This window comes from Oncorhynchus kisutch, linkage group LG5 (assembly GCF_002021735.2).
Source record: "Oncorhynchus kisutch isolate 150728-3 linkage group LG5, Okis_V2, whole genome shotgun sequence".
NCBI classification, from domain to species: Eukaryota; Metazoa; Chordata; class Actinopteri; order Salmoniformes; family Salmonidae; genus Oncorhynchus; species Oncorhynchus kisutch.
Genome location: NC_034178.2, coordinates 58,240,946 through 58,261,700, shown reverse-complemented (window position 1 = coordinate 58,261,700; position 20,755 = coordinate 58,240,946). Strand labels below are relative to the sequence as shown.

Genomic DNA, 20,755 nt, shown 5'->3' with positions numbered 1-20,755 from the left:
GCCACAGAGTTGTAAGAAACTTTTATTGAATGATGATATCATTTTAGCATTTAAAGCTTTTTTCTTTGCAGAGAAATGTGGTTGAGCTGAAAACATTCAAAACCTCATAGAAGTATTCAATAAGACACACACTCACATCTATGCATAGTATACTGCATGTGTCATCCAGCAGAGAGAAATGATTGCGGTTTATACATGTAGTCATTTGCATATGGATATCTGTTAAACACATCAGCAGACATAATGGAAAGTAATGTACCGCCTGTTTGTCACATGTACCTTTTCAAACAGCACTACAGTAGTAAGGCTGCATTTACAAAGGCAACCCAATTGGTATCTTTATTCCACTTATTGGTCTTTTGACCAATCACATCAGATTCTTTTCACATCAAATCAATATCAGAGCTGATCTAATTAGTGAAAAAAATAGCAGAATTGGGCTGCCTGTGTAAACGCAGCCGGTTTGTCTATCATTCTAAGCAGCTGCTCAGGGCTTACTTCTCCGGCAATAAAAACACCTTAAAGCACTCGAGTCAAAACTAGAATTAGTAGAAAACTACACTTTAACGTCATTCAGTCGTCCATCTGGAAAGGACACTTTACAAAGGTATTACTAAAGGGTAACTATATGGGAATTACCTTTTGTAATGACCTTTAAGCATAAGAAGTTACATAGCACTTAGCATTGTATTCTCTTGAAAATTCTAAGACTTTGAACAAATGGTTAGTGTTCCATAGCTGTACTACTACCAGATGGCATAGTAATTAGATGATTTACTAGTTACTCTAGTAAAGTCTCCTGTAGTTACTCTAGTAAAGTGAGAACAAGTTTACACACACACACACACACACACACACACACACACACACACACACACCTGAAAGTGCTATAAACACAGATATATGAAAGTTGAAATTCCATATTTAGGGAAGTTCTAAAATGTACACGAAATTCATGAATAACCAGCATTATTCATAAAACAGTGGTACCTTTGTGAGTTAAAAATACTAGATGGAAAAAAACTGAAGACTAAAATAAGAATCCTTTCTTTAAATACCAGCTTTAGAAAGTCCGGCTGTAAAAAAAATCAAGTAAGTAAGTTGTGAGAGCGAAAGTCCAGATCTTTCCATCATGCAATGAAACAACTTGACATTAAAGAAGGGGGATTCAAATGTTAAACTACTGTACAGCTCCTGTAGTTCTTTGGGTAAAGGCAGATTCAGACAGCTCAACATACACACACAACCAGCATTAGTTATATCCCTGAAAACTAATACTATTTCAATCCAACAGCATTTAGAATCAACCTTATTGAAAATGTCTGTATTATACAAAATTAGAGAAGAAAAATAACTGGGCACAACAAAGGCAGTAAAGGAGAAGTGGTTCTTGCTTATATTTCTAGAGGAGTAGCAAGACCACGATGGAATTTTCTGTCCTTTGTTGAAAATTCTCACTCACTAACTGGTGACATCACAAAAATCCCCAAAATAGAACCCTAAAATAGCAATCGTCTAACTCCTCCCTTGAAGGCAAGCAGTGATCTGATGACATCACAGGGGAAGTGATACAGACTGCTGGGAACCTGCCAGCTCCCAGAGAACAGTAGAGACGTTTTCCTATGAACAGTCTGACTGGTTGAGGAGAGGAATAGGGAGAAGGTTCTGGAGGGGCACAAAGGGGGCGGCTCTACGGCTGTTCAGTGCTGCTGGGAAGGTTAGAGTTAGGCTTCAGCTTTGAGACATTGGGTCCTACTCAATCAAAGCTGCTATCCCGGTTTCTAAGATCAAGTTTTACATTCGCAGAAAGGTCAAACAGTGGTCACAACCATTTATTCACCGGCTATAATGAATCCTGGTTCAGGAGGCCTGCAGGGAATATACTTACCCCATGAACACAGTTTAACTGAACTGTTGAAATAAACTGAGATTTAGCTTTTTTCATATTTGTGGTAATATGAAATAGAACAGTGAAGTGAAGACATCTGGATGTTGCTGGGAGGTGAGGGGTGTTGCTGGGTGTTGCTGGGAGGTGAGGGGTGTTGCTGGGAGGTGAGGGGTGTTGCTGGGTGTTGCTGGGAGGTGAGGGGTGTTGCTGGGAGGTGAGGGGTGTTGCTGGGAGGTGAGGGGTGTTGCTGGGAGGTGAGGGGTGTTGCTGGGTGTTGCTGGGAGGTGAGGGGTGTTGCTGGGAGGTGAGGGGTGTTGCTGGGTGTTGCTGGGAGGTGAGGGGTGTTGCTGGGTGTTGCTGGGAGGTGAGGGGTGTTGCTGGGAGGTGAGGGGTTCAGGGGGCCATTGCAGTGCAAGTTATTGGGTCACAGTTCATCTCTTACTTCCCTTCATGTAGGAAGGGATGGCTCCCCTGGCTGTCAGGCCCTCAAAGCGCTTGTAAGTGTAGTTGATAAAGACCCAGTCCTTATTCTTATAGTCAGCCTCTGCTGCAGCTGCTGCTGCTGGGGACTTGGTGGGAGCTGCTGCAGCTTGGGAGAGAGAAGAGGGAGAGGAAAGAGGGAGTGGAAATAGATAAGGAGAAAGGGAGTGAGCTTTATAGTTGATAGTCACGGGGTATACTGTACAACCACACACACACACAGAGTCAGAATAATAATCAACTGAGACACAGGAAAATAGTTTCTGCTGAAACTGTCTGTCTTTCTCTCACCTGTGGGTGAAAGGATGTCTGACTCAGGGAACTCGTCGAAGTTTGACGTGTCGTCGATGCTTTTAATCTCAATGGGGATCGCTGCAGGTCTCTCCCTGTGATGGGTGACAAATGCAAAACTGTAGTGAGGCCTGGACATTTGGACCACTGAGGTATAAAAACCTCATTGATTTAGATATAAACTGTTCCTTGTAAGTAGTCCCTGTGTACCTGATGTGGTCATAATCGACTCCCTCAAAAAACAGGTTTCTCTTGATCTCCTCCACTCCTGTCGCCCCGATCCGATGGTCTCCCTCACAGCAGAACCTAAGCAGTAAAATAGACATGTTTAGATCCTGAGAACAACCACAGAGGGATATAGAAGTGTGCTTGCCATAGATACAGAACTAGCTTGAGATTACATTGTAACCATTTAGTTGATGTTCATTCTTCTCAAGAGCAACATGCTGTACAGTAAGCTACAGAATGTTTATTCATCTCGCTCTATTTTTCAACATGTTGATATGTAGTACTGGTGTTGACCTGAGGATGAGATCCTTGGCCCTCTCTGAGATAGGTACTTCTGGAGGGAACACCAGAGTCTCCTTCCAGTTCATCACTTTCTTATAGGTTTCCTGGGGCGTCTCTGAACAGAAAGGGGGGTAGCCTGGAGAGAGAGAGGGACATTTAGACAGCAATCCTAATTCAATCATAACTTGCGTCAAACTGACATAAATGCATGATTTACACAAAGGTTTCAGTTACTAATGCCACTCTTGAGTTAGGGCCTCTGTGTTTCCAATCAACAGATATCCCTCCTACCAATCAACATCTCATACATGATGACCCCCAGGCTCCACCAATCACAGAGCTTGTTGTATCCAGTCTGCATGAACACTTCTGGGGCAATGTAGTCTGGAGTTCCCACAGTGGAGAATGCCTGAGAAATGGTGAGAGGAGAGGAGAGGAAAATTGAGAGAGGGAGAGGAGAGGGTGGGAAAATTGAGAGAGGGAGAGGAGAGGGTGGGAAAATTGAGAGAGGGAGAGGAGAGGGTGGGAAAATTGAGAGAGGGAGAGGAGAGGGTGGGAAAATTGAGAGAGGGAGAGGAGAGGGTGGGAAAATTGAGAGAGGGAGAGGAGAGGGTGGGAAAATTAGAGAGGGAGAGGAGAGGGGGGAAAATTGAGAGAGGGAGAGGAGCGGGGGGGAAATTGAGAAAGGGAGAGGAGCGGGGGGAAAATTGAGAAAGGGAGAGGAGCGGGGGGAAAATTGAGAGAGGGAGAGGAGCGGGGGGAAAATTGAGAGAGGGAGAGGAGCGGGGGGAAAATTGAGAGAGGGAGAGGAGAGGGTGGGAAAATTGAGAGAGGGAGAGGAGAGGGTGGGAAAATTAGAGAGGGAGAGGAGAGGGTGGAAAATTAGAGAGGGAGAGGAGAGGGTGGAAAATTGAGAGAGGGAGAGGAGAGGGTGGGAAAATTAGAGGGAGAGGAGAGGGGGGAAAATTGAGAGAGGGAGAGGAGCGGGGGGAAAATGAGAGAGGGAGAGGAGGGGAAATGAGAGAGGGAGAGGAGGGGAAATGAGAGAGGGAGAGGATAGGGGGGGAAATGAGAGAGGGATAGGATAGGGGGGGAAATGAGAGAGGGAGAGGACAGGGGGGAAAGGAGAGAGGGAGAGGAGTAGAGAGGAGAGAGGGTTAAGGTGCCTGCAGACTAGGTTCTTACTGCAATATTACTGTATGACCCTCTTGAGACACCATAGCAACAACATAGCCAGTAACACTGCTTCAAAATAGTCAGAATTAATCTAAGATAAATCAAGAAATCTGTAATAGATGTTGACGTTTTTGCAGAGGAGGTCTTAGTCGGGAAAAAACCTTCAGAACATCAAAATGTCACAAAATGTGACTACCTCCATAGCCCAGACAGTAGAACAACCTCCATAGCCCAGACAGTAGGATAACCTCCATAGCCCAGACAGTAAAACAACCTCCATAGCCCAGACAGTAGAACAACCTCCATAGCCCAGACAGTAGGACAACCTCCATAGCCCAGACAGTAGAACAACCTCCATAGCCCAGACAGTAGAACAACCTCCATAGCCCAGACAGTAGGACAACCTCCATAGCCCAGACAGTAGAACAACCTCCATAGCCCAGACAGTAGAACAACCTCCATAGCCCAGACAGTAAAACAACCTCCATAGCCCAGACAGTAAAACAACCTCCATAGCCCAGACAGTAGAACAACCTCCATAGCCCAGACAGTAGAACAACCTCCATAGCCCAGACAGTAGAACAACCTCCATAGCCCAGACAGTAGAACAACCTCCATAGCCCAGACAGTAAAACAACCTCCATAGCCCAGACAGTAAAACAACCTCCATAGCCCAGACAGTAAAACAACCTCCATAGCCCAGACAGTAGAACAACCTCCATAGCCCAGACAGTAGGACAACCTCCATAGCCCAGACAGTAAAACAACCTCCATAGCCCAGACAGTAGAACAACCTCCATAGCCCAGACAGTAGGACAACCTCCATAGCCCAGACAGTAGAACAACCTCCATAGCCCAGACAGTAGAACAACCTCCATAGCCCAGACAGTAGAACAACCTCCATAGCCCAGACAGTAAAACAACCTCCATAGCCCAGACCGTAAAACAACCTATAGCTCACAAGTTAAATTTGCATTACCAGAAAAGTAATGAATTGACCAAATCGACCTCAGACATTTCTCTAACGATGCCATACACTTGCTGCGGAAATGTAACTGACGTAACAGTGAGTGTGCTGTATATCTCCTTACAGGGACAGGACTCCAACCACCTGCACATCAGATGTGTACTGTACTGTGTCTGTGCTCCTACGCTGCCCTTCCTCACTTCATCCAGAGACTCCATCCAGAGACAGTCTCTACCGAACAACAGGCTCTCTAGCGTAACAAAATTGATTTTCTTTGGAGCTGCTATACTCTTTCACATGAGAGAACATGAGAGAACACTTTTTCCTATGAGTAAATAAACACAACCAACACTGTTTTTTAAACATAGGTCATTGTGAAACTGTATACTACAGTCATCCCTGTTTTGTTTATGAGGAGGTTTAAGGTAAGCTGAGTAGTAATTGAAGGTAGCCAGAGCTCCATGACACCCACCAGCTGGCGTCTGTTCCTCTTCCAAGTCTCTGCTTTCCTCTTGGAGTTCATGTACTGAGATGCTGTAAAGAAAACATTATTTGTCACAGGCACAACTCAATTACAACTACACACATCGGTGGAAAATGTACGACAAATCATGACAAATAAGTGCCTTCAGAAAGGATTCATACTCCTTGACTTATTCCACATTTTGATGTGTCACAACCTGAATTCTACATTTATTAAATAGATAGTTTTTCTCACTCATTTACAAACAATTTCCCATAATGAAAATGTGAACAAAATGTTTTTAGAAATGTTTGTCGATTTATTGAAAATGAAATACAGAAATGTATAATTCACTTAAGTCAATACATGTTAGAATCACCTTTGGCGGCGATTACAGCTGTGAGTCTTTCTGGGTAAGTCTCTAAGAGCTTTGCACACCTGTACAATATTTTCCCCATTATCCTTTTCAAAATGAATTGTTAGATAAACATTTTCAAAACTGTAATTCAGCTGCTCAGGATCATTCACTGTCCTCGGTAAGCAACTCCAGTGTAGATTTTGCCTTGTGTTTGGAAAGCAGCCTGAAACAGGTTTTCCTAGGATTTTGCCTGTGCTTAGCTCCATTTACTTTATTTTTTTTATCCTGAAAATCTACACAGTCCTTTACAAGCATACCTATAATATGACGCAGCCACCACTATGCCTGAAAATATGGAGAGTGTATTGTGTGTTGTATTTGCCCCAGACACAACATTTTGTACTCAGGACAAAAAGTGAATTGCTTTGCCATAATGTTTTGCAGTATTACTTTATTGCCTTTTAGCAAACAGGATGCATGTTTGTATTCTGTACAGGCTTCCTTCTTTTCATTCTGTCATTTAGGTTAGTATTGGGGAGTAAATACAATGTTGCTGATCCATCCTCAGTTTTCTCCTATCACAGCCATTACACTCTGTAACTGTTTTAAAGTCACCATTGGCATCGTGGTGAAATCCCTGAGTGGTTTCCTTCTTCTCCAGTAACTGGGTTAGGAAGGATGACTGTATCTTTGTAGTGACTGGGTGTACTGATACACCATCCAAAGTGTAATTAATAACTTCACCATGCACAAAAGGGCTCCCAAATGGCACAGTGGTCTAAGACAACCTGGTTCGAATCCAGACTACAGTGGGGCAAAAAAGTATTTAGTCAGCCACCAATTGTGCAAGTTCTACCACTTAAAAAGATGAGAGAGGCCTGTAATTTTCATAGGTACACTTCAACTATGACAGACAAAATGAGAAAAAAATTCCTGAAAAATCACATTGTAGGATTTTTAATGAATTTATTTGCAAATTATGGTGGAAAATAAGTATCTGGTCAATAACAAAAGTATCTCAATACTTTGTTTATATACCCTTGGTTGGCAATGACAGAGGTCAAATGTTTTCTGTAAGTCTTCACAAGATTTTCACACACTGTTGCTGGTATTTTGGCCCATTCCTCCATGCAGATCTCATCTAGAGAAGTGATGTTTTGGGGCTGTTGCTGTGCAATACGGACTTTCAACTCCCTCCAAAGATTTTCTATGGGGTTGAGATCTGGAGACTGGCTAGGCCACTCCAGGACCTTGAAATGCTTCTTACGAAGCCACTCCTTCGTTGCCCGGGCCGTGTGTTTGGGATCATTGTCATGCTGAAAGACCCAGCCACATTTCATCTTCAATGCCCTTGCTGATGGAAGGAGGTTGTCACTCAAAATCTCACGATACATGGCCCCACTCATTCTTTCCTTTACACGGATCAGTCGTCCTGGTCCCTTTGCAGAAAAACAGCCCCAAAGCATGATGTTTCCACCCCCATGCTTCACAGTAGGTATGGTGTTCTTTGGATGCAACTCAGCATTCTTTGTCCTCCAAACACGACGAGTTGAGTTTTTACCAAAAAGTTATATTTTGGTTTCATCTGACCATATGACATTCTCCCAATCTTCTTCTGGATCATCCAAATGCTCTCTAGCAAACTTCAGACGGGCCTGGACATGTACTGGCTTAAGCAGGGGGACACGTCTGGCACTGCAGGATTTGAGTCCCTGGCGGCGTAGTGTGTTACTGATGGTAGGCTTTGTTACTTTGGTCCCAGCTCTCTGCAGGTCATTCACTAGGTCCCCCCGTGTGGTTCTGGGATTTTTGCTCACCGTTCTTGTGATCATTTTGACCCCACAGGGTGAAATCTTGCGTGGAGCCCCAGATCGAGGGAGATTATCAGTGGTCTTGTATGTCTTCCATTTTCTTATAATTGCTCCCACAGTTGAATTCTTCAAACCAAGCTGCTTACCTATTGTAGATTCAGTCATCCCAGCCTGGTGCAGGTCTACAATTTAGTTTCTGGTGTCCTTTGACAGATCTTTGGTCTTGGCATAGTGGAGTTTGGAGTGTGACTGTTTAAGGTTGTGGACAGGTGTCTTTTATACTGATAAATTCAAACAGGTGCCATTAATACAGGTAACAAGTGGAGGACAGAGGAGCCTCTTAAAGTTGCCTCTTACAGGTCTGTGAGAGACAGAAATCTTGCTTGTTTGTAGGTGACCAAATACTTATTTTCCACCATAATTTGCAAATAAATTCAGAAAAAATTCCTACAATGTGATTTTCTGGATTTGTTTTCTCATTTTGTCTGTCATAGTTGAAGTGTACCTATGATGAAAATTACAGGCCTCTCTCATCTTTTTAAGTGGGAAAACTTGCACAATTGGTGGCTGACTAAATACTTTTTTGCCCCACTGTATATCACAACCAGCTGTGATTGGGAGTCCCACAGGGCAGCGCCCAATTGGCCCAGCATCACCTGAGTTTGGCCGGTATAGGCCACCTTTGTAAATGAGCATTTGTTCTTAACTGACTTGCCTAGTTAAATAAATAACAAAAAATATTCAATGTCTGCTTTTTTTAAAACTCACCTACCAATAGGTGCCCTTTATTGTGAGGCATTGGAAAACCTCCCTGGTCTTTATTTGAATCTGTGTCTGAAATTCACTGCTCAACTGAGGGACCTACAGATCATTTTATGTGTGGGTACAGAGATGAGGTAGTCATTCAAAAATCATGGGGTATTGTGTGTTTAGGCAAGCGACAAAAAAAAAAGAAGATTGAATCAATTTTATATTCAGGCTGGGAAAAGTCAAGAGGTGTGAATACTTTCTGAAGGAATTGTATACTGTAAGTTGTATAGTTTTATCAACTGAAATGAATCACGTATGGCTTTATTGTTGTACTCACTGAAGTCATTGGAGATGCTGTGGTTGAGGTTCCTGTAGAACTCTGTCCGATGGGCTTTCTTCAACCCTGTACACAGGCCAAAGTCTGACAGCTTCACATGGCCCTGGAAAACACACACGGTTAGCTGTACTACACTACTTCCTGGGGATGTTTCAGTAATACTGTGCGACAACACCAGAGAGTGTTTCTGAAATCACACTTCCTGTGGATGTTTCAGTAATACTGTGCGACAACACCAGAGAGTGTTTCTGAAATCACACTTCCTGGGGGGATGTTTCAGTAATACTGTGTGACAACACCAGAGAGTGTTTCTGAAATCACACTTCCTGGGGATGTTTCAGTAATACTGTGTAACAACACCAGAGAGTGTTTCTGAAATCACACTTCCTGGGGATGTTTCAGTAATACTGTGCGACAACACCAGAGAGTGTTTCTGAAATCACACTTCCTGTGGTGACTGTGAAACTGTGTGTGGATTTATTCATCTAGACAGGGTCGACAGACAGATCACCACATTATAATGCTGATGTCACTCTCCTGTCTGTGTGTGTGTAATGATGTCATTTCAACCATATTTAAACCTGTGTGTAATGATGTAATTTCAACCATATTTAAACCTGTGTGTAATGATGTAATTTCAACCAGGTAGTGTGTATGTGTACCTTAGAGTCCAGCAGTACATTGTCAGGTTTGATGTCTCTGTGTATGAAGCCCATCTGGTGTATAGAGTCTATGGCCAGTACTGTCTCAGCCACATAGAACTGAGTCTCCTCCTCTGACAGAGTATCCTTCTTCATCAGCAATGTCATCATGTCACCTGCAGGGGATGCAACACAGACCATCAGCATCACACACACAAACACGACTGCAAACATGCACATGGACAAACATAACACCCACATCTCCAGCAGTGGAGGCTGGTGGAAGGAGCTATAGGAGAATGAGCTCATTGTAATGGCTGGAATGTAATGCATGGAACAGAGTCGAACATGTGGTTTCATATGCTTGATACCTTCCATATATTACATTCCAGCCATTACAATGAGCCCATCCTCCTATAGCTCCTCCCACCAGCCTCCACTGACCTCCAGGTAGGAACTCCATGAGTAGGTAGAGGTTAATCTTGTCCTGGAAGCTGTAGAACATCTTGACCACCCACAGACTGTCTGCCTGCACCAGGATGTCCCTCTCAGCCCGGATATGGCCCACCTAACATAGAAATACAACACAGATCATGCAGAATTACCAGAGATATTCTCTCTACACTCATTAGCACTGAGCGAATAGTGCTTTTTGAGGTCGCTCGTTTTCGGTTCGATTATTTAAAAAAATACTTTTGTTTACGATTATTTTTAAACATTAAATTAATTAAGAAATAATGACAAAACTATTTCAGATTTGATTTATGGAAATTCCAAAGGAAAAAATATTGAACATTCAACTGCCAAAACATTGACAATTTTCCATTGTCTCTGTCAGGTCCACACTGAGCAGACATCAATAAATACAATATTTCAGTTGTGTATATAACTTCCTTTTTTATTTCATTACTTTATTATTTTCCATTCCAAGTCATCATCTCTGCTCAGGCAGTAGCAACCAGCCAGCCAGACAACGCTATCTCTGCTCGGGCAGTAGCAACCAGCCAGCCAGACAACGCTATCTCTGCTCATGCAGTAGCAACCAGCCAGCCAGACAACGCTATCTCTGCTCATGCAGTAGCAACCAGCCAGCCAGACAACGCTATCTCTGCTCATGCAGTAGCAACCAGCCAGCCAGACAACGCTATCTCTGCTCATGCAGTAGCAACCAGCCAGCCAGACAACGCTATCTCTGCTCGGGCAGTAGCAACCAGCTAGCCAGACAACGCTATCTCTGCTCATGCAGTAGCAACCAGCCAGCCAGACAACGCTATCTCTGCTCGGGCAGTAGCGACCAGCCAGCCAGACAATGCTATCTCTGCTCGGGCAGTAGCAACCAGCCAGCCAGACAACGCTATCTCTGCTCGGGCAGCAGCAACCAGCCAGCCAGCGCTATCTCTGCTCGGGCAGCAGCAACCATCCAGCCAGCCAACGCTATCTCTGCTCGGGCAGCAGCAACCATCCAGCCAGCCAACGCTATCTCTGCTCGGGCAGCAGCAACCAGCCAGCCAGACAACGCTATCTCTGCTCGGGCAGTAGCAACCAGCCAGCCAGACAATGCTATCTCTGCTCAGGCAGTAGCAACCAGCCAGCCAGACAACGCTATCTCTGCTCAGGCAGTAGCAACCAGCCAGCCAGACAACGATATCTATGCTCAGGCAGTAGCAACCAGCCAGCCAGACAACGATATCTATGCTCAGGCAGAAGCAACCAGCCAGCCAGACAACGCTATCTCTGCTCAGGCAGTAGCAACCAGCCAGCCAGCCAACGATATCTATGCTCAGGCAGTAGCAACACACACACACACACACAGTACTAAAAGTTTACTTGTTCAATGAATCGGAAGAAGAAAAAGAGTCAGCTGTTTTCTGTTATCCATTATCTCACTAGGAACAACTTAGTAGTAACTGTAGTTCTGACTGCGCTATTCTTTCTTTTTGCAACATGAAATCACTATCAGTCAGCATGTGGAACATTCAGGGCCTAAACTCAACCTTTGGACTGAAGAGTTTAGCACTGGAGTTAAATCTTAAAGATGTTGACATCATCATTCTGCAGGAGACATGGTGTAAGGCTGACATTGTCATTCACTGCCCCACAGGCTACAGAGAGGTAATCATTCTGCAGGAGACATGGTGTAAGGCTGACATTGCCATTCACTGTCCCACAGGCTACAGAGAGGTAATTGTGCCGTCACAGAGTCACAGCTCTGTCAATAGAGGCAGAGACTCTGGAGGTTTGATAATTTGGTACAAATCCAAACTACAACATCTAATTGATCCCCTCAAAATGTGTAAATATCACATTCGGTTAAAACTGAAAAACATAAGATATTCCCCACCCTTGAGGTAGCGACGTGCCATTTACAGGCCCAGGGAAATGTGCTCATCTGTGGGGACACAAATGAGTGCACAGGACCCCTACCCGATCTAACAACCACAAGGGGGGACAGCTTTATTACAGGCCATACTGTTTCTAACTGTCTTCATCTCCCCCATAGAAACAACAGTGACAGCACAATCAACAACAACGGAAGGGATCTGTTGCAGCTCTGTAGAAGCCGGGGTCTGTACTTTGTCAATGGTACGGGGGGACTCTTTGGGGAGATGCACCTACTGCTCACCTCTTGGCCACAGCACAGTAGACTATATGATCACAGACATTGACCCCTTCTCTCTCAGCTCATTCACTGTCAAGCCACTAACACCTCTGTCTGATCACAGCCAAATTACCGTGTTCCTCAAAACCACACATTCACAGCCCAGACGAATACCAGAAAGCAACCAGTAACCAAAAAATCCAAACACTCTTAGATAACTTTCTGGATACCACACCCACTCAGAGTAATTTTTTTTTACAAAAATGATATATTCAGGAAAACTGCCAAAGAAGCACAACTGAAATTGATATTTTTTTTTAAGTTAAAAAAAGACCACAGATGACAACTGGTTAGATGCAGATTGTAAAAGTATATGGAAAAAACTTAGAACACCTCCAACCAAAAGCACAGAGACTCAGATAATTGTGAATTACGCCTTAATTACTGTGAGACATTAAAACTCTATAAACGTACACTCGTAACCAAAAAAGCACAGTACAACAGCAAACAGCTGACACTAATTGAGGAGTCCATAAACATATCAACTTCTGGCAAAATTGGAAAAACCTAAATAAGAATCTAAACTAGAGGAATTAGAGATACAAAATGGACAACCCCCATTTTAAAACACTACAACACTGTTCAAATTGACAAACGCAGAACAATGCCAAATTCATGAGAAGTTGAATTACTGACCAGATGCTCAATAAGAAACTTCAGGCCCTCACATTTAAAAAAGCATGAGGACCTGATGGCATCCTAAACGAGATGCTCAAATTAACTAGTGCAACATTTCAATTGGCTATATTGAAACTGTTTCATTTGATACTGAGTGTAGGTTATTTCCCTGACATCTGGAATCAAGGACTCATAACCACAATCTTTAAGAACGGAGACAAATTTGACCCTAACAATGACAGAGGCATTTGTGTGAACAGCAACCTGGGGAAGGTTTTCTGTAGTATTATAAATGTAAGAGTTTTAAACTTCCTTAATAAGCACAATGTCTTGAGTAAAAGCCTAATTGAATTTATACCAAAACCTTGCATGACCGATCATATTTACACCTGACACAACCTGATAGATAAACATGTCCAAAATAATACCAAAATATACACTTGCTTTATCGACTTCCAAAAAGCATTTGACTCTATTTGGCATACAGGACTGTTCTACAAAAGTATTGAAAATGGTGTATGGGGTAAAATATATGACATAATTAAATCAATGTATACTGTCAATACATGCAGCATTAAAATGGGCAAGAAAACAACAGAATTCTTTAACCAGGGAAAGGACCTTCGCCAGGGTTGCAATCTGAGCCCTGCACTGTTCAATATTTACATTAACGAATTGGCCACTATTCTAGAAAACCCACGTGTGTTCTGGTGTTAGTCTCCACAATTCAGAGGTTAAAATGCCTGCTCGTCGCAGATGACCTGTGCCTGCTGTCACCCACAGCACATGGCCTACAGCAGAGCCTAGACCTGTGAGAGCAGTAGTGCCAGACCTGGGACCTGTCAGTAAACCCCAAAAATACAAAAATAATGATTTTCCAGAGAAGATCCAGATCTTAGGGAATTAGTTCTCAATTGGTACAAAATATATAGAGTACTGCACACACTGCAATTACTTATGTTTAAAAATAAGCTCAATTGGACACCTTAATGAGGCAGTGAATGAATTGAGAGAAAGCACGCAGGGCATTCTACGCCATTAAAAAGCTAATTCAGGCCTCCCGAGTGGCGCAGTGGCTTAAGTGTGAGATTCTGGGTTTGAGTCTAGGCTCTGTTCTAGCCAGCCGCAACCAGGAGACCCATGGGGCGGCGCACAATTGGCCCGGCAAGGATGTTCTTGTCCTACGGCGCACTATCGACTCTTGTAGTGGGCCGGGCGCAGTGCAAGCTGACACGGTCGCCAGGTGTACAGTGTCCTCCGACACATTGGTGCGGCTGTTTTCCGGGTTAAGTGGGCATTGTGGCAAGAAGCAGTGCGGCTCGGTTGGGTCGTGCTTCAGAGGACGCACGGCTCTTGACCTTCGCCTCTCCCGAGTCCGTACGGGAGTTGCAGAGATGAGACAAGACTGTAACTACCAATTGGATACCACGAAAAAGGGGTAAAAAGTTTGTAAAAAACCTACCCATAAATATTTGGCTACAACTAATTGAATGTGTCATTGAACCAATTTATGACAGCGAGGTGTGGGGTCCACTTGCAAAACAAGATTTCCCCCAATGGGACAAACACCCCATTAAAATCCTGCATGCAGTGTTCTGTAAGATTCTCCTACATGTCCAGGGGAAAACTACAAACAATGCATGCAGGGCAGAATTAGGCCAACACCCACTAATAATAACAACAACTAAAAAGAGAGCAAATAAGTTTTAGAAAAATCTAAAATACAGTGACCCCATCTCATATCATTACCAAGCCCTGCAATGCCAAGAGCTGAGCAAAGAAAAGAGCCCCCTCATCCAGCTGGTCCTGTGGCTGTTCACAAACCTGTTCTACAAACACACTGAAGCCTCGGGACCCGAACATCCAGTCCATCAGAATAAACCAAATTACAACACAGTCAAAATAAAACTACACTGCTTATTGGGAAACACAAGCACAAAGCAAAATGCAGTGCTATCTGGTCCTAAATTGACAGAACACGGTGGCTAACTATTTACCCATGGTTACTGATCAAAACCTTGACAAAGTACAGGCTCAGGGAGCACAGCCTTGCCATTGAGAAGGGTAGACACAGGAAAACCGGGCTCCCTGTAGAGGAAAGGCTGTGCAACCACTGCACCACAGCAGAACCTGAGACAGAGCTGCATTTCCTGACAACATTTAAAAAATATATAAAACAATTAGAGAGTGTAATTTCCCCAAATTGGAAACCCTTATTCAAGGTTTCAAATACCTCTCTGATGAGAATAGGCTACCCGTCCTGTTGGGGGAGGACACAGAGAGCTGTGGGTTGGCAACGCACTACATTGCTGCCTCCCATAAGATGAGGAAAAGTGTCTAGCAGAACAATCAACCTGCACATGTCCTTTATGCTTATTGTTATTGTTCAATGTATGGTTATTCTGACCCTTGATTATTGTTATTACTCTTGTCTTGTTGACAATATTGTAAATCTACAAAGTAAGTTTGGCAATATGTACATTGTTACGTCATGCCAATAAAGCAAATTGTATTGCGAGACAGAGAGCAAGACGGAGAGAGAGTAAGACAGAGAGAGAGAGAGAGACAGACCGAGAGAGACAAAAGGGAGAGAAGGAGAGACAGAAGGGGGAGAGAGAGGGAGAGACAAAATGAGACCGAGAGGGGGAGAGACACACACACACCTGTTCCTTCTCCAGCATGTCAGCCTTGCGCAGGATCTTCATGGCGTAGATGTGGCCTGTGTCCTTCTTCTGGACCAGACGCACCTGGAAGTCAGGGGAAAAAGGTCAAAGTTGAGCCAACATGGCAGCAAGAAGTTCCCGAGGTCATAGCCAATGCAAGGGTATTTACACTACCGTCATCAATACATTTTCTGAAACAGTGGATTAGGCAGTTGTGCGGTTTTTGTGTTCAGACGTGTTCAGAATTCTAATAGCTCCATGTATGCTTACCTCTCCAAAAGCTCCTCGACCAATCACCTTGAGGGACTCAAAGTCATCCAATCCCAGCCTGGTTCTCTTCAGCCTCAGGAACTCTGTCTCCTTACGCGCGTGCTGGGAGCGCCGAATACGCTTCTGCAACACAGGTTGTGTGTAAGTGTGTGTGTGTGTGTGTGTGTGAGCACCTGCCACTGCTAGAACTATACTCACCTCTTCATCAGGCAGCCCCTCCTCCTCCATCACCATCTCCAGCTTCTGTTGCCTGGCAACGAAATAGGGGTTGAGGGTCAAGAGGCAAAGGTTATGGTTATGGTCAAATATGCTGATTCAGGAAGACACCTCCCAACCTACTGATCACTACACTACCTGCTGTTTCATTTCTACAGGACAGTTATGGAGGAACGGTAACAGAATTGGAATGGCCCATTCATACATTCTCAAAGAGAAACAAACCATAAACATTGGTGGGTAGGTTGAGCTGTGACCAATGTTCCCTCCAAGCTGCATGCGAGCGCGGGTACACAGCTCCCCCGGGACTGCCCCGCAGAAGAAATAGCAGCCCGCGTAGAGAAGCACGAGATTGAACTGCACTCAACTTTCTAGAGTTTTCCCCGTTACTTAACACTATCAACGTTTCCCTTTACTGTGGGAATTGTGATCGAATCAACATAATAAAAGCCACTTTCAATGCAACAAACCAAAACAAAATAAACTATGCAAGACTTAGCATGCAAAACTAACTATGCAAGAGTTTTTATTGTAAGAAGAACAGAGTAGGATTCTATTGCATTGACAGGCAAAACTGAGGCCTGTACTCTTCACAGACCGGTAAGCCATACCGCAGATGGCCTATATGCACATAGACCATTGCCATATATGGATCTGTGCCATTCACTTTGAACTGGACTGTGTTTACAGCAGGAGAAGTTGTGAGTTGATCCGCGTGTTTTGAGATCAAAGCTAGAGCTACATGTAGCCAGGTGTGTATATTTGACCTTTACTAGTTAGGAACTTATTAACATTGTTATAGATAATTTGTAGTCAGCAATGGGGGAGTGGTTGCTCCCTACAAGATCACAAAACATGTGCATTTCTAGCCATCTTTGAAAAGCGAGTCAGGTAAAGAACAGTGTTGTATTTTGAGACTGGCTTGAATACGCTATGTAGCCAATAGGCAGAAGGTAGCATTATTTGTCTGATTCTCTGTAATAATGGTATGGGAATAATGATGCATTCTATTTTATGGTTTCTTGCATCAAACAACACAACAACATTTTCAGTCACCTTGTCTGAAAGACAACTGGAATAAACAGGTTAATGTCAAGCCATGATATTTTTTCAAAAGTCTCATGGAATGAAGGCCTCCATTAAACACCCCATATTGGCTGCAACTGTAGGCTGTAAAATTCAACAGCTATTTCCATGTTAAAATGTTATGGGATGCATTTTCTCCATCGTTTTTGGTAGGTCTACATTATGATCAAATACCCACAGTAACCAACTTGACCAAACGGGTACAGCTTCAGTGTTCACAGCAAACGCGCGCCAGAAGTTGCACAGAATTTTCACAACAAAGTTTGCGCTCAGCAGACCTTAAAAAAAATTAGGCACTGAGCGAATTTGAGGGAACATTGGCTGTAACTGGGAGTTTGCTTTGGGCATAACTTCCTTTTCAGACGTCTGTAACGGCTTCTAGCCCCTGAGCTAACTGTATAAAACACTGTCTCTCTCTTCCTTCCTCTTTCTTTTTCTCAACCACACACATACTCTCTTCCTAATAAGGGGTTTCCATAAAGAAATGGTGTGATAAAGTTACAATCCACCAACACACACACACACACACACACACACACACACACACACACATCACCAGGCAGTGTGGGGCTCTAAGCAGAGAGAGATCATGTGATGTGTCACACCTCTACTCTCTTCTCCTCATGTGTGGCAAGCCACTGTGCTGCCTTCTTAGCTTCTGACATGTTTTCAGGAATCATCTTTGCTTTTCAGAGTTCCAGTTTGTGTGAGCATGGTGCAGAACACCCACCTCATCTCTCTCTCCTCATGCTGGTCTATCAGGTTACAGTAGAAGTTCTCCAGGGTCACCATAGCCATGTTCACTCTCTCCTTGGTGTGGTTACTCATCGAGGAACATGAGGAATGACCCCTCGTTGCCATGGTTACCTACCCCCACACACACACACACACACACACACACACACACAATTAGTGTAAAGTGTCCTATGCCCTACTGTCTACAGATGTCCCCTATTATGTAGCCTCCAGCTGGTCACCACATCTCTCTGATGGATATGAGTGATAGATAGCATAACTGATGGCGCTAAATTGAACCACAAATTCACAATAAAAATGATACCAAATTGATTCATTAATTTTAGCGCCTTTCAAATATCATACCATGAAAAGATGCCCATATTATGCCAACTTAAAAGGTGGGGTAAAATAATTGGTTATTCTATGTTACAGTGAACTTTGAGTGCATATAACTAAAGTTTTCCACAAACAAAATGGCAGGTAGTACATCATTAATACGGTGTGATGACTATTGCCTAAGTCAATTCTAATTCAATTTTAACACAGTAAAAATGGATGATGAATATTCTCACGTGTTCCACTAGTAGATCAACAACACAGTGTGATTAACACGAGGGGGCAAAACTGGCATCAAAGCAAAGGGTGACTACTTTGAAGAATGTCACATATATTTTGATTTGTTAAACAATTTATTGGTTACTACACGATTCCATATGTGTTATTTCATAATGTTGATGTCTTCACTATTATTCTACAATGTAGAAAATAGGAAAAAATAAAGACAAACCCTGGAATGAGTAAGTGTGTTCAAACTGACTGGTACTGAATATATATATGAATTTATATTTTTTAAGAACTCAGTCCAGCTTTCAACTTACTCTTGAAAGTTGTAATAATAGAATGCATAAGGTGCTATTTGGGTAGTGCATCAAGTTTTCCTCTTAGAGAGCTATTTATATCTTGTCATAAATGTCCAAGTCAACTATCTCATATCAGCTAATGTGTTTAGCTAGGTTTTGTTAGCCTATACAGTTTGTTCTAATGTTTGAGTCACTCAAATATCACATGAATAGACATTAGAAATTGCAAAATGTATAGAATTGCAAGAAAATGTGCTTAAAAAACTGCCAAATTGTCTCTGCACCCCCTGACAAAATGTGTAGAATTGCCAGAAATAAGCTTTAAACCTGTAACATTTTCTCTCCGCCAACAAGAGGGGTGTGAACAGCAGAATGTTCCCCATTGCTGGAAGAGGGTCCTGAGTGAAAAAGTTTGGTAACCCCTGCTGTAGAGTAGGAATGATAAAGGGGAAAACTAAATGGCATTTTTTCCCCACCAGAAATTAGTATAGGGGATTTCAAAAGGCTTCTAATCTTATGCCTATATTTATATAACTCTGTGTGTTATTGCACAAAAAAAATATTTTAACTTTATAAAAGTTATTGCAGGGAGGAAGGGGTGGGTTATAACCATAAATATTGCTTTATTCCAAATGGACACCTACTCCCTAGGCACTTCAAGTAGATCTTCTCCAGTCAACTCATGTACAATTATTCATGTACAACACACCTATACAATTATTGGCACCATTCACAAACCAATTGTTAATTCACCACAAAATCAACATTTTGCTGTTCTGTCCTAGGAGTGAGGGTAAACGTAGGCATGTTCTCTGCTATCCACTTTCTGTTTTGTTTATACTTTTGGGTATGGGGGGGGGTTCACTTTCTCATTTTCAAGCGTTCAGGGATGGTCGGGTAAAAATATATTTTCCTCAAGGGAGGGCCATCCATTTTCATTTTCAGAGGTCAACTGTTCTCCTGGTATCGTTCATTATAAATAATGTACAGTCCCTAATCGGTTTTTAACATAGTTGCAGCCAACAGTAATTTGCAGTGACAGCACGTTTGAAAGAGGGAGTAGCCCCACCGACGTTTCCTATGCTGTCCCTTAAGACAACATAGTCACATTCATTTTCTGTAAAGCCCCACAGTGGAGTCACCTCTTCCTTGAAAGATTTAAACGGTTATGAAAACGTCACGCCAGGGTAAGCCTACACGAAACACAGTCCATAAGTGTTTCTAAAATGAATGGTGAAAAACATTTCCTTGTTTAACCGCTAGGTTTTATGGGTATTACGACTCACACTGCGGTATTCTGTGGACAAAACACACACATATGTCCCCTGTCTCTTTCGCGAATGTTGAATACAATTCCATTTTCATTTTGTGTGTAGAAATTTGAGACAAAGTATCGACAGTAAAGTACTTTCAAACCGAATCTAAAACGAGGGTCTCTGTGTGGCTATCACGATTTGTATCACACGCACAAGACGGAAGTACCGCGATGCATGAACAACTTCAGTAGTTGTACAAAACGGAACTCAAGAGCGTTTGGAGTAAACACCATAGAGCCTTTGTTTTACTATTAAAGACTAATGTGATCACAGTGTGATTGTCAGTCAGGAGAGATGAGCCTTTGTTTTACTCTTACGTTATCTAACATTATCACAACTTTCTAAAGTAGCCTAAATCTCCATATCTCCCACGCAAAGTATCAATAAAACAACGTTCATAAAGTAAGTTCGTATGGTACATCTACAACGTGTACATGATCATTGTCAAATTAAATGTTACTCTCACCTCCTCCGTTATGGTATTAATCGTTGAAATTCAATTCGGATCTGCTCCTCTCGTCTGATGACGGTCGGTATCCACTCGTAATTACGGGAAGTGAAGTGCCCCTCCCCGCGGAGTTCCAAATTATCCCGGGCCATGTTCGGGTAGGCTACTCGGGTCTTATTCAGGTAACGATGATGTTGTTAGTCTGACCC

At 43.0% G+C, this 20,755-nt stretch overlaps 1 protein-coding gene and 1 long non-coding RNA gene across 4 annotated transcripts; both read right to left on the bottom strand.

Moving 5' to 3' along the window:
* Positions 1-2: 2 nt before the first annotated feature.
* Positions 3-20,681, bottom strand: LOC109891315 (serine/threonine-protein kinase 38). Of its 3 annotated transcripts, none has more exons than XM_020483753.2 (14): positions 20,565-20,681; positions 17,915-18,051; positions 16,081-16,132; positions 15,883-16,005; positions 15,613-15,696; positions 10,117-10,240; positions 9,694-9,848; positions 9,032-9,134; positions 5,785-5,846; positions 3,461-3,578; positions 3,182-3,305; positions 2,870-2,965; positions 2,660-2,754; positions 3-2,471 (listed from the first exon to the last, which is right to left on the bottom strand). In XM_020483753.2, exons 2-14 carry the CDS (start codon positions 18,043-18,045, stop codon positions 2,320-2,322), a joined length of 1,419 nt encoding a protein of 472 aa, XP_020339342.1. In that variant the 5' UTR covers positions 18,046-18,051; positions 20,565-20,681; the 3' UTR covers positions 3-2,319. The 3 variants fall into 3 exon arrangements, with proteins under 3 accessions (XP_020339342.1, XP_020339341.1, XP_020339343.1); XM_020483752.2 differs by having other exon boundaries at positions 3-2,477; positions 20,565-20,680; XM_020483754.2 differs by lacking the exon at positions 17,915-18,051 and having other exon boundaries at positions 3-2,477; positions 20,565-20,651.
* LOC116374226 (uncharacterized) lies at positions 5-18,593 on the bottom strand. Its single transcript, XR_004210088.1, has 2 exons — positions 18,072-18,593; positions 5-878 (listed from the first exon to the last, which is right to left on the bottom strand). It is a non-coding gene; the product is annotated as an uncharacterized LOC116374226 (long non-coding RNA).
* Positions 20,682-20,755: the final 74 nt, after the last annotated feature.